Raw genomic sequence first — 14978 nt, forward strand, 5'->3', positions numbered from 1 at the left:
TAGTACCCCCTTAATCTTTCCACACAGGGAATATGAATTTCTGTGTTATCTGAATGGGTGACTTGCATTTGAAATTTATACTCCCTGTGTGGGAGATTAAGCTCATGTCTTCCATAGGGGGTTAATTAGTCAATGCCTTTATGGATTCTTAGAACTTACTAGGAGAACCCAGCCAGCAGAGATTAAAAAAACATGATTATGAATCATCCAATGCAAAAGACAACAAAGGGATTATTGCTGCTGATCAGTTTCTCTTTTACAATATTATGAGGTTTTACAGATTAAAAACAATTAAGCATCCCGGAACACAAACAAAGAAGACATGCAAAAATGATACAAAAAACTTGCACACACTCAGAAAACAGACATATTATATACATGCCATGACAACATCTTCACTGAGATCAAAAGAAAGTTTTTTGAAATGTTTGCCTAAATTTATGATTCTTTGCAGTATAATGTCATACTCGGACTTAAAATTTCATTCTGGTCAATTTTAGAAAAGAAGTAAAATTGCGAGAAGAAAACATGAAATGATGCTACAGAATGGTAAAGGGGGGCATTATTGTAAATGAAAACCATGCGCATATTGTAACATTTCCTTAAGAAATAATCTTTTTTTTCACAAAATGTTAGTTTTCACTGTCAGATACAGATGAGGCAATAACAAAGAAAATTGCTATTTAATACCAGCGCATAATGTCGCCAATGCAAGCCAGTGCATCAAACCTGACTTGGTTCTTTTGATATGTTACGACCGATTGACTGTCCCGTACATGTTCGACTCATATTTCGATCATAGTAATTAAACGTCTTGTTCAGTCGTTTTATTCAAAATGTCAGATTTTATGAAAATTACAGCACTTAAAGTCTTGATTTTTGCAGGGTATGTTAGTTTACTAAAGTTCTGTGAAGTTCAGATACATATGTCATGGTATATGCTGTGTTTAGTGAGGGTAGTTTGGTTAATTGAAGTGTATTTGAATCCCGGGATTTGAATTTCTTTTATTTGCCCATTTCAGCTCCACCAACTGCACCTGCCATTACCCTTGAATTGACTGATACTACTGCTGACCAAGATGGGAATAATGCTGATGATTCTGCCATCCTGATTGAAGGCATGGCATATGAATTTACCTGCACGGTAACATCTGATCCTGAAGTGGATGTTGTATGGACCTTGGTTTCAACTGCTAATTCTAATGAGGTAGTGGAAACAGATCTCAACTCAGGTGTAATAGACTGTACCTCAGATCCATACCCAGAGACGTATCAATTGCCAGCTGATCGAGTGACATATGCAAATCTACAATGTGGCACCCTAACATGTTCAGCTGGAGGGGAATCAAAAACAATGACTTTCCAGATTTGGAGTAAGTTTTGGTCATTTATTATTATTATCATTATCATTATCATTATCATTATCATTATCATTATTCATTATCATTATCATTATCATTATCATTATTATTATTATTATTATTATTATTATTATTATTATTATTATTATTATTGTTATTGTTTTGTTTTGTTTTGAGGTCACAAGCAATTCTTAAGGGGGTCGCAGATCTTGACTAAAACGGGGAAAAAATGGGAAAAAAATATAAAGCTACAATGCGTAATTTAAAAAAAGAGGAACTTTGCACATATTGATCGATGCGAATTAATATGTGTATTAAATATTAAATCGAAAAAACAACTAATGTTAAAAATAGTAGGACATCAATTCTTGTACTATTACTCTACGTCGTTGGAAAGCGTAAGTAAAATCGACTCAAAAAAAAAGTGGGCCAAGTGAAAAATGATGTACTGCAGTAAATATTTTGTACAGAAGAGCTCTCGCAGAAAATAATTGAGTAAATAAGTTGATGATGTCATGAATCGTGTTGTTTAGATAGTGAAATATATTAAAACTTCAGAGCATGATGCGTCATTTTACACCAGTGCTTGGTAGACCTTCCAGAGGAAAAGTTTTTGAATGAATTTTTGAGAAATAAGCTTTATTTTATGTTTCAGTGTTTATTGATTTTTATTCATTTCAAAAAACATATTAACAAATCAATTCAATCAACAACAAATCACAAAAAGGCAGCAAGAAATTGGTTATGCTGAGTTATGCAGTAAGTCTCAAAAAAATCAGTCTTAATATAAATGTGTACAGTATAGACATTACATCAAAAACAATAAAAGATAGACCAAGAATGTCAAATCTCCATTTACAAAAATGGCATGAGAGTTTGTTTTTCTCCTTAGCAGTGAAATAATGTACACACATTAATATACCTATACTGTATAGTGGGATATTTTCGCTGAGTTAATTTTTTGTGATTGTATCAATTCTGGACAGTTTATAGTGGGTGTTTAAATATTCAAAGTTTGATTTTTATTAATATTTAATTTCTAGCATTATACAAAGTTTATCAGTTTTGCTTCCTTGCATTATAATTTGGACAAGGCAATGATTGTTATATATAGCCTATGACCATTTCAGTCATTTTGGCCATTTGTGTATTTTTCCTTCATTTTGTATGATTTTATATAGAATATATGTATTTTTACAACAAAGATCCCACTAAAACTTCATTCTGAAATGTATTTGAACAAAAACAAAAATAACACTGTACTGAAATTGTTTTCAGCGATGTTTCGGTGCAGTTCATTAGTGGTGCAACAAGACACTATAATATGTCAACCAGTAACCTCAAGGTGTTTAGTGTATTTTCAGTGAGCAGTGATCTGAATCGTGCAGTAATGTCCATAATAATAGCATTGGTAGTTACTATTTCAGTTGGGCTAAATAATAAACATGTGACCAGCTCCAACAAAACCCGGAACAAGTCGCTAGACATGTATTTGAGGTATTTAAAGATGACATTCCCATTTTTTGGTACTACTAAAAAGGTGTATTATTTAATAAATAAATAAATAAATAAATAAATAAATTTTGAATAAATAACAGTTGAACTATGATAATCCCTATCCTGTGTAAGGCAGGAAACCAATTGGCTCATTACTCAGAATAGCAATTTGGCCAAAATATCAAGGTATCATTTACAAAATTATCCATATCTTGAAAAGTGTTTTTGCTATTTATATAATTTTGGTGTCATTTCAAGGTTATTGTCTAGTGCTTACATTTTTATTCAAATCATGAAATGACAAAAATATGACTTGTTGTTGGTTTTGTCAGAACGGGTCACATATATGACAGCTGATATTCAGAGGTTTTCAGTGTGTTTATACAACAGGTATTTTCATGTGCTACCTGCTGTGTAATATCTCAATACCCTGAAATTTCAGTATGATTCAGTGTGATAGTTTGATCAGTTATTGTGGTTAGAAATGACCATATTGATACAATATAGGATAGGCCAACACATTTCAACATTGAATAAGGCATGATGACAAAAGATATTTTAGCAATGACCATTTGCATTGTGTAGTTTATTATGCTAATACAAATAAGATATTATTTTTTTTTGGTGTGTATTCTTTTTGTTCTAGAACCACCCACATTAGCTCCAGGAGGGGCAGGTGTTGGAGGAGGGGATGGAATACAACTTAGAGTCTCAACGGATGGCGGAACTACCTGGTCTGCAGCATTAAACCATCTTCAAACCCTTGATCCAACTGCCAATACAAATTACCTTTTTGAATGTACAGTATTTGACATCACTACTGTAGATCCAACTCCAGCTGGTTTTCCTGCACAAGTTTGTCCTCCATCAAATATAGCCACAGTTGTACGGGATATCGTTGACATTGACCTTTTTAGTAACAGAGTTGATGGAATTACCGCAAACGATGTCTTTTCTATGGGTGTATCTGGGGATGCAGAACTAGCAACAGGTCCTGGTCCTGGCCTTTATGATCTAATCGATACATACATGTACACAGTTTTAGGAAGTGATGCCTGTCCTTCAACAGTCACATGTCGTGCTGCCTTTGATCCTACTATTCCTTTACATAGCGAGGATGCTAGCAATCCATTTATTACTGTCAGAATAGCACGTACCGGTAAGTGTATAAATTCATTTTTATTTTGCTGTTAGTCTTGGTGAACATACATGAAGAGATGCATTATGAGCAATTATGTTGTAACTCAATGTGGAGTTTTTATAGTTCTAGATTATTGGATTCATTTAGTGTATTAGGTTTGAAATGTTAACATTTTTCAAAAAAAATGTTAACAGTTTGTAAACAAATTAGTTAGCGAAAACATTTTCCCCCCAATTTTACCCTCCCCCAGGGCTCATATTATTATGAGACACAGCTGCTCATCCCCACCCAAATAAAATTTCCCAGGCAAAAAAAAAATCATAGGTATTCCCAAAATTCGCTACTGGTTCCTATGCAAATCATGCCATGAACGTGACAAGATATTCTGATTCTTTTGTTTTCTACATGGCATGAACATCCTCTATCAAGGATTCATGGTGGTTAATTTTGAGTCCATTAAGATTGCCCTTGAATAAAGAATTAATGGGCATGGAAGTAGAGAAAATTTGACATTGACCGCGATTCATGCCCATGAGTTACCCATGAACATGCCCTGAACATGTCAAGGCTGTGACTATACGCATGACAAAAAAAGCATACAAGGGCATGAATATTCATGTGTGAACATGAACAAGCCATGAAAAATTCCCAAATTCACGGCAATTCATGCCCGTTGCTAGCGAAAATAGGGCATGTTCTTGGCATGTTCATGGCAAGATCTTGGCATGTTCATGGGCATGACTCATGCCAAAATTTTTGCCTGGGTTGAGAACCCCCTAAATCATGGATTTGTGATGCAAGGAAAAATGCACACCTTGATTTCAGATATTTTGTTTGATAAGTATTATTATTGTTTATGTTTTATTATGGAAGTCCTGTAGTCTGAGAAAGAAATGCTACACATGCCATTGGGAATGAATATTTGGTGTTTAATTTAATGAACTCCAGGAGAGCATGAGACTCATGTACATAACTATAGGGGGTGGATAAAAAGTTATGCACGGCCCTTAACATTAACCCTCATCTTATATGTTTTGCTACATTATTCACCATGGAGTGAGCTCGAGAGCGTTTGAAAAAATGTTCTAATATAGCAAATTTTATCAGGATAGCTACATGTATGAGGCTACATAAACCTCAGCAGGCCTATTAATTATTAATTGGTTTATTTTAAGGCTAACTTTAAACATTTCAGCATAATAAGGGAAAACAAGGTGGTAAGATGAAGAATTTCAGTAGTGTCTAATTAATCACTAACTTGACAAATATTCCCAAAATGATAATTATTTGTTAATGCATTCAATTAATGAAATTCTTTATTTGTAAACCATTTCAGTTGAACCAACCATTGTATCCCTTGTATTGAATCCAACTGCTGGCTTTCCTAACAATGACCAAGATGGGGATAATAATGATGCTACTGCCATCCTGATTGAAGGCTTGTCATACAACTTTGAGTGCACAGTAAATGCTGATCCTGAAGTAAACGTTGTATGGACAGTGAAGGATTCAACCGGCACTCCAATTCCGGCATACAGTGAGACAGATAACAATAATCTATTAGACTGTGCCGATGTCACAGATGACTACACAGAGACATATGAACTGACAGAAGTGACACATGCAGCTCTACAGTGTGGATCCATCTGCTGCACAGCTGGAACGGAGACAGAAGAAATTAAGTTCCAGATTTGGAGTAAGCTGACAGTTTAATATTTCCTGTATTATTCAGTAATATTTTATTCACTTTATTGTTGTAGTTTAGTGGTGCAGAAGTTGAATAATGACTTAACAGTATTAATTTTCATTGAACCCACATTCAAGGAAATTATCATTGAAATACGGGGGAAATTTGGGATGCGCAGTGCATGAAATAAATATGTGACCAGCTCCAACAAAACCCGGTACAAGTCGCCAGACGTATTTTTGAATTATAGGCCTTTAACTTACTTCACCTTCTCTCCTTTTTCGTTTCTTCTTTCCCTTCCAGGTAGGGTTGGGGTTAACAGTTGAACTATGATAATTCCTATTCAATCCTGTGTAAGGCAGGAAACTAATTGGCCCATTACTCAGAATAGCTATTTGGGCAAAAATATCAAAGTATCATTTACAAAATAATCCATCTTGTAAAGTATTCATGCTATTTATATAATTTTGGTATCATATTAAAGCTTATTGTCTAGTGCTGACAATTTTATTCAATCATGAAATGTCAAATATGCGACTTGTTCCTGGTTTTGTCAGAGCGTGTCACATATTGGGAATATGGAATTGTACCTTATCAGTCAGAATTAATAGGTAAATTTTCACGGGAAAATTTTCTGGACACGTGACACCCATGGGACATATTAGCATTATGGAATGTGACCCCGAGCACAGCGGTTGGTCTATTAATGTATTTGAATAGGAAGAATTGCATCTTTGCTGCAAAATAAGTAACTTGTCGCAAGTTGGTAATAATATGGTAAGAGTTTCCGTAGATACATATTTTATCAGTAGGTTGATATTTTTGAAATTACGTTTTGATAATATTGTGAAGAAACTAAGATTACATGATATTCAATAAATTTGAAATACACGAATTTCTATCGAAATTGCAGCCAAGAATACTATTCCAATTCAAAATGACTAAGACTTGAATAGCGAGGTCACCGCCGGGGGTCAGAGATCAGGCTCGAGGTCACATTCACATTGATACGCATTGGTCCCGTGTCCAGAAAATTTTCCCGTGAAAATATACCCATTAACGTAGACTGCTTATTGGAAAGACACCTGTTAATTGGGATCAAAATGGTGCATACAAATTCACACAATGTTTGCCAATTTTTCATGGCTTTGTGCATCTATAGAGTCTTTGTGATTAACCAAAATCACAGAATGAGTCAAATTTGTTTTGTGGTCAAGAAAAGTAACATTCTTCTTTGTCTCCATGTGATAAATGCAAATGATAGTGCATATTTTCATTTATTTCTTCTGGGTGTAATCTGTGTACTTGATATTGGCTTCTGGGATACACACTTGAAATATTTTCATGGGAATGGGGATACTCTGCCAGCTGGATATAAGCCTGAGCTGGGTCCTAAAAGTGGCTCTATCTGTGCTATGCAACTTTTGAGCGGACTTTGTGCCAAGTAGAGTAAATTAAAATTCTTGACAGGTCATAGGGGATAATTATCCACCTTTCGCTTGTTTATAATACATGTCGGACTGTCAACTTTTCAAAATTGCTTGGTGTAAAATATTGTCCAACGGGGGTGTACTGGGATGGAAATGTTGTTTGCAGACTAAATTGTAACATTTTTTCTTGAGAATATAGAAAGAAAACTATGCACGAGATTTGGTGTGAGAGGGTGCGAAAGTGTCCCAATGCATGAGAGTTGACATCCTTATTATAAATTGTGTTTCAAATTGTACAGGTCAATGTGAAGATTATGAATGACATAGATGGTAGCCAAAAACAAAACAATTAATTTAAAACACAAAATATGTGCACATTTTTTTTTCTTCACGGGACATGCAAATCCAATACGATTTTAGACAACGTCATCATTTGTCTTGATTGGGTCACAATTAGATATGATTGATTTTTGTGTCAAAAGAAAGCTGACAGTTTTCTACATTACTCCATTAGTTTTAGGCTTTAGATCTGTTGCATTGAGGATGGTATGCACAACAAAATGGTACCAAGATGATTATTCAGTTGTACATATTATCGACTGATATGGGCTAATTGATCAATAGAATAACATTTGCTTCAATATCAATAGTCTTAGAACATTTAACTCTGAAATAATAATGTTATGAGTAATACATGGTGTTTTCAATCTTTAAAATAAAATAAAATAAATGTAGATATTTATGTAGCGCTTTATGCCGTAAACAGCCTCAAAGCGCTTTACATTTATTCCGCCGTCATTAGAATATGTCGGATCCACGTTTGCAGCCTACAAATGGCACAGGGTCCATCAGTACAACGACTGTGACTACCCCTAACAGCTTCCCATTACCGTGACCTGGGTGGGGTGAGGCAAGCAAGGCAAAGAGCCTCACATTATGAGTCCAAGGCCGTAACCACTGAGCCACCATTCCCTTATCTTATTTCAGTGATCGGAATCCGTAAGATTGAAAGCACCACATGTTAGAATCAGACACTTAATGTTAATGTTAGTGTTTGTTATTGTTTTTGAAATGATAAAAATAGCAATCAAGATCAAAATAAAAATTAGCTGTGCACATCTATTGCATAAGTCTTAAAATGCACAATGCTGTAAATAGGTAAGAATGCACAATATCAGAAGTGTGAGATAGAGTGCATATTAACGGGTAATGTTAGTCACAAACAATGCAAAGTTTTGGGATATATATCGTTATGAATTCGGCAGAGTGACGAATCGAGCATTTTGAGCAAAGTGAGTTACTGTATGCTTGTGATTATGTATCAGGCGATCTTTCATTTCCACCAAAAATTAATGATAAATCTTACTTCCCGACGTAGATATTGAAATTGTGATTTGGACGAATCGCGCCTAAGTGCAATTAATGAATTTGACCAAAAGACGAATCGTATACTTAGCTGTACAAAACAGGCTGATAAATTGTATAGTATAGATGGAAACTCAGAATTTTTTATATTACATGTCATATATTGTTATTTTTGATACCAATGGGTAGCTATAGGTATCTTCTATCCAATGATAGCAAAATAAGTACAAACATTCCCCCCATGATATCGCTATTGCGTAATTATGTCTGAGCGCCATCGCAAAATTGGGAAATCACAGAAAATTATACACAAAATATAGGCCAATATTGTTATATTATTTCAACTGGAGTTTTCACTAAATATTACGGGGATGACTAATTATAACTTATATACCAAGTTTAGGAGCTATAGCCTGAGGACAACCAGCAATTTTAACATAAAATCCCCAAATCAAGGATGAGTGCTATAGTTTACACGTAGTTGAATGCGGATTCGTCCCCGTATACAACTCTTTCCGCAGCGGTTGACACGTTTTGGATTTAGCATAAAGCCAAATAGCTGTAAATACCTGTTTTGAGGGAAATATCGATTGTTTCAGAACTTGCGAATATTGCAAATAATTAGGGTACATTCACTTCTATAATATACATTTCAAATGAGTACTCACGAATGTTCTCATATTTTAGAAGGGCCGATGGAATGGTACCAATATTTTCAAACGCCGTTTACTCAGAACAGCGATTTTACGGATTCGTCACTCTGCCGTATTCATAACGATATGATCCTGGATGAGAGCCATTATTGTTAAATCCCTATTGAGCACCATTTTAGTAGTAGTAGTAGTAATAGTAGTAGTAGTAGTAGTAGTAGTAGTAGTAGTAGTAGTAGTAGTAGTAGTAGTAGTAGTAGTAGTAGTAGTAGTAGTAGTAGCAGTAGTAGTAGCAGTAAACTGGGGTGTAGTAGTATTATTATTATATTATTATCATTAATGTTTTTATTATTATTATTATTGTTATTATTATTATTATTATTATTATTAGTATTATTATTATTATTATTATTATTATTATTGTTATTGTTGTTGTTGTTGTTGTGTTGTTGTTGTTGTTGTTATCATCATTATTATTATTATTATTATTATTATTATTATTATTATTATTATTATTATTATTATTATTATTATTATTGTTGTTGTTATTGTTATTGTTATTGTTATTATTATTGTTGTTGGGTGTTTTTTTTTTTAGAACCTTCCACAGTACCTGGAGAAAATGGAGGAGGAGGAGGAGGAGCTGGAATACAACTTAGCTACAGGCTAGATCCCCCACCAGCGGCACCAGCTGCCAACCCCTGGATTCCCATACACCACAATGAAAACATACCCCTTGATGTTAATGGAGGTTATGAATTTCAATGCATAATATATGACATCAGTCCCGATCCCGATGGTGCTACAGGAGTTTGTCCAGCCGGCTCGACTGATGCACTGGATATCCTTGACATTGACTTTTATATCAACACAAATAATGCTAGCCCAAATACTGCAGGTACCTTCAATGATGGTGATGAAAATGATGCTGAACCAGCAACAGCTAATGCTAATGGTGTCACCTTTGATCTAACTGACACACTTCCACACACAGTTCTTGATGCTCATTTCTGTCCTACATACATCACTTGTCGTGCGGATGTTGATGCTACTTTTGCTGCGGATGTTGGAGTGCCAGCTAACTTTCCATTTACTATTGCTCGCATTACACATATAAGTGAGTACGCTGTTATTTTAACAAGATCTGTGAAGAGTGTTAAAGGAGTACTTCGTTATCCTAGCAGCCTCTTTTTATGACATTTTTCAGTAGATCCACGAAAAAAGCTGATTCCCAACATTTCAGTTGATTCCGATTTTGCGTTTGCGAGTTATGCATGATTATGTGCATTACACTGCTCCATAGACAATGTGTTGTAATTTCGTTCAGGTATACTAGAACGAAATTCAAATTTCACGATATTTTTCGGAAAGAATTAATTTGCAAGAAATATTTGGTACATAAACATTATGTAGCTAGAGGTTTCCATTGGTATAAAAATCTCAACTTTTTTTGAGAAAAGTGGGGGATGAGGTTGTGGATCACGAAATGTCTTTTTAATGGGCGACTTGCATCATCAAGCAACGTGTAATTTATTACAACCTGTTTTAAATGTTGAACAACGTCCAAAGAAATGAAGACATACACCACATGTAGAGAGCAGCTTTGCAAATGATATATGATATCTGACAATGTATAATTTGTCAGATAATTCAATTTAAAAATGGATGACTTACCAGATATAATTACAGCAAAACAAAATATGTGATGATCTTGATCAATACGATTGAAGCATTCAAATTTAGGGGGGTCGGGGACGAACATATTTTGATCCGGTTTTACTGAGACTTTTTTAGCGCTTGAAGTGCGCGACAAAAATGCAATTGCTGACTCAATTTCAGCCCCAACTGAAGTTGTTGTTTTCTATGTAGTGGGCCGGTGCGTGCGAAGCGGGCAAAATTTAGCAAAATTGTACCCTATTTGGACTCAAACATAAAGAAAAACACAATGTGCATCCAATGTACTTTATTTTTGTTTATGTATCTATTATTTTCGTAACTATTCCAGATCCAACAACTTCTGTGACGCTTGTGACACCTGACTTTGTGGGTAATCTTAGAGGAGAGGTGGATGATAATACCGATCCCAAATGTCTATCCTTGTATGATGGCGACACATACATATTGAGTTGTGCACCTCAAGGAGCTGATCCAGATGCTGATATCCGATGGTATCTGGTAAATAGGAATCCAGCAACTGGGGAATGTGTGGCGCATAATCCCAGTAATCTTGTCAGAGATGTGTTTGTACCCCATGAGACTACCGCCGATTGTGAACTTCAGAATGGTTCTCCTCCTGATCATGATGGGGATTCTGACATTTGGACCTCCTTTCTGGCAGACTTTGCTTCACAGAATGATAAGTGCCTGAGATGTGTGGCTCTTGACAACGACATGTCTGATGAATATAAATTGGATATCAGAAGTAAGTGATTGGCTCAATAGGCAGGTCTAACCCAGGAAAAACATATTTTCCTACAAAAACCATACTTAGCAAGTATGTTGTTTTGGATAACAGACGTAAATTTACCTCAAATTTTTCTTTAAATCCAAAATGGCGGCCAAAATCCCAACATTCCACTAAAATCCTAAAAATCTCATGTTTTCAGGGTGTCCCACAAAAAAATACCAGGTGAATAAATTTGGATACAAATCAAAAAATAGGCAACAGAATCCAAACATTGAAAGAACGGCGTGTAACTCATCTTACCCTGCATCTTATACGTTAATTTCATTTGAATGGTTTGACTTATTGCATGTATAATGTCAATGGGCTTTATATTTTGTTCGGTGAAATCTTTTTCGTTCTTCTTAAAATAATATATTTCTTAAAAACAGTTAATTAGGTTTTATTCAAATTTAAAAATACTGCACGATATTAAAATGAAAGCTTGCATGTAAGATGTTGCTTGGTTCTTGTAAATATCTTTTTTGTTAATGTTAATATAATTTATGCATTTGGAATTCCAGCTGGCTAAAAAGTTAAAGTTTTCATACACATTAATGTTTTTGAAATATTTCGACGAAATGGTAATGCAAAAATTTAATATCATGCGACAATATAATGTCGCATGATATTAAAAAGCAGTCGTAAAGATGTAAACAATTGATCATTGTCATTCTTGGCTCAAACATTTTTTGGACAGTTAAAATATAACATAGTGTACAACATAAAAAGATAAAGCTCGGAAGCTTCCAATTCCAGAAATCAAAGTCTTCTCGGACAAACTGATGCTTTAAATATTGTAATAATTAATTCATGTTTTTACTTTAAACAAAAACTTTAAACATTAAACATAATATATAAACACAGTATCAAAAACTACAAACTTAGAAACTCATAGCTTAATCATGTTTTTCGTGGTTTTTGACAAGTTTAACATATTGCATAAAGAATTAAAGTTGTTGGATGTTATAGTTAGCCAATTTCAGGAATCCATGTTAAGTTAAATTTAACCACTGTGTATCAATGTGGAGGCAAATAAAATGTTATATTGAGGATATTCACCTCGATGAAAGCATGAATAATATCACACCGTCTGATTATAAAATAGATAAGAGGACTAAATTTAATGAGATACACAAACTTTAGGAGTGAGTAAAGCACAATGAAATGAGCTACGCTGCAATTTTTAAATTGTCTAATTCAAATTTCTACTTATCGACATTATGTCCAAATTCATTCACCCGTATATTGCTATCATTTGGCTTCTTCATCCTTTCCTCTTTTCTATCTGGCGCTAAGGGGGCTGGCATTTTCTTCGGAAGGGGGAGGGGGTCCCAAATATGTCGGTGACCGGAGTCAATTTTTATGACCCCCTATCGCGGGCAAATTTTTTTACGACCCCCCCCCCTATCGCGGGTCGAAAAAAATTTATGACCCCCCCCTTCCAACTACACAGACTCAAGAAAAACTATTCATTGCTGGAACTAAGGCGCGGAGCGCGTCAAAACTTAAAAGTGAAGAAAGTGTGCGGAGCGCGTTAAAATTTTTATTGTAAGTGTAAAGAAGGCGCGCGGAGCGTGTAAAAATTTGGCATAGATTGTATGCACGTTTCGATTGCGAAGTTAAAGAATGCGCGGGGGGAAAATCCCTGTATTTTTGGGACCCCCCCTTCCGAAGAAAATGCCAGCCCCCTAAAACTACAAAGACGCCAGGCTCATAATTATGTGTTACACTTATGGGCCTTAGATGTGCCTTTTGCCCATCTTGGCCCCAGAATTCAAAGGTCACGGGCCCAAGGGTCCAAATGTAAAACTGTAAAAATTCAAAGCATGCCATTTCCCATCATATAAAGAAGCGTCAGGGCCCTGAGTTGGTAGGCCTACACTGATAGCCCCATGTGTACTCTATATTTGAAGAGGTGAGATGCAAAAGGGCTTACGTCCACCCCTGGCCGAAATTGACTTATTGGTATAACGTTATAGTGTGGGTAAAAATACACATTTTGGTGGTTGATTGACCTTCGTACCACCTTCCCTTCCGGAGATATGGTATATTTTCCCGTCGGGAAATCTTCGGGAATTTCCGGAAATCTGAACTTAAAATGAATATAACATTTTAGGAAAATAGTTTAATTTTAATTGTTTGATGTTTTAAAGTAGCCTTGAATGTTCTTTAACTTTTAAAACCAAAAGGAACTGTTTTTGGGTTACTATGTTTGAAAAAATTAATTTTAATTAACAAAAGTTGTATCTTCGGAAATACTCAAAAAATGGCCGAAAATGACATTTTGGCGAATTCAATTAAAAATTCATAATTAAAAAAGTAAATGATATATTTCAATTTTTCTTTTTGATTTTGAAAGCATTAGTCAAGTTGCATAACATAGTGCAACAAAATGGGCTCAAATTTGATTGCAAAGGTGGTTTCTAGAAAACAGCTAAATTAATTTGGCTGCATAAGGGCTTACATCCACAAAAGGCGCGATATAAAAGAAATAATAAAATAAATAGAAAGGCTTGAAAATTGTAGCAAACCTATTCTTTTAGTTTCTATCCATCAACACTTTATCCAAAACCAAAATGAATCAAATCGAACAAGTAATAATTGCACAATTAAAAAACGCTGTTTGTCTCAATAAGTCAAAAAGTGGATGTAAGCCCTTTTGCAAATCAGCTCTTCATTTGAAGAGCTCTGTTTCAAAAGCCCTTACATCCATTTCTGACTGAAATTTAATTATTGGCATGATATTATAGTGTGGGTAGAATACACATTTTGGTGGTTATTTGACCTTCATATGACCTTCCCCTCCGGGGAAGGTCATGGAATGTTCTTTAAACAAAAGGTGTAGCTTCGGAAATACTCAAAAAATGCCATTTTCGCGAATTTAATTAAAAATTCATACTTAAAAAGTAAATGAAATTCTTTTTGATTTAGAAAGCATTAGTCAAGTTACATAAAGTAGTGCAAACAAATGGGCTCAAATTTGATTGCAAAGGTTGCTAGAAAAGGGGTAAATTTATTTTGTTGCAAAAGCCCTTACATCCACAAAAGGCGCGATATAAAAGATATAATAAAAGATAATAATACAGGAAGGCTTAAAAATTGTACCAAACATATTCTTCTAGTTTCTATTCATCAACACTTTATCCAAACCCAAATTGAATCAAATCGAACCAGTAATACTTGCACAATTAAAAAAAGCTGTTTTTCTCAAAAAGTCACAAGTGGATGTAGGGGGTTTTGCAACAAAGCTCTTCATTTACAAGTATCCATGAGCCCCATATGTCATATATTATGGGCCCCATGGCCCCAAATGTTAAAATGCTGTTACAAAATTGTCATAAATAGTGAAAATATTCGCATTTAATACCTGGCTTCTGGAGGAGCAGAGTTCTGACTAGGGG

At 34.8% G+C, this 14978-nt stretch overlaps 1 protein-coding gene across 1 annotated transcript in view; it reads left to right on the forward strand.

Annotated features, from left to right (window-relative positions):
- LOC140169257 (uncharacterized) overlaps nt 1-14978 on the forward strand; it is a 60996-nt gene that overhangs the window by 16742 nt on the left and 29276 nt on the right. The window contains exons 5-9 of the mRNA XM_072192513.1: nt 1023-1373; nt 3505-4017; nt 5336-5695; nt 9730-10248; nt 11137-11553. Of these exons, the coding sequence (XP_072048614.1) occupies nt 1023-1373; nt 3505-4017; nt 5336-5695; nt 9730-10248; nt 11137-11553 (2160 nt within the window). The remainder of the gene's footprint in view (nt 1-1022; nt 1374-3504; nt 4018-5335; nt 5696-9729; nt 10249-11136; nt 11554-14978) is intronic.

This window comes from Amphiura filiformis, chromosome 14 (assembly GCF_039555335.1).
Source record: "Amphiura filiformis chromosome 14, Afil_fr2py, whole genome shotgun sequence".
Lineage (NCBI taxonomy): Eukaryota > Metazoa > Echinodermata > Ophiuroidea > Amphilepidida > Amphiuridae > Amphiura > Amphiura filiformis.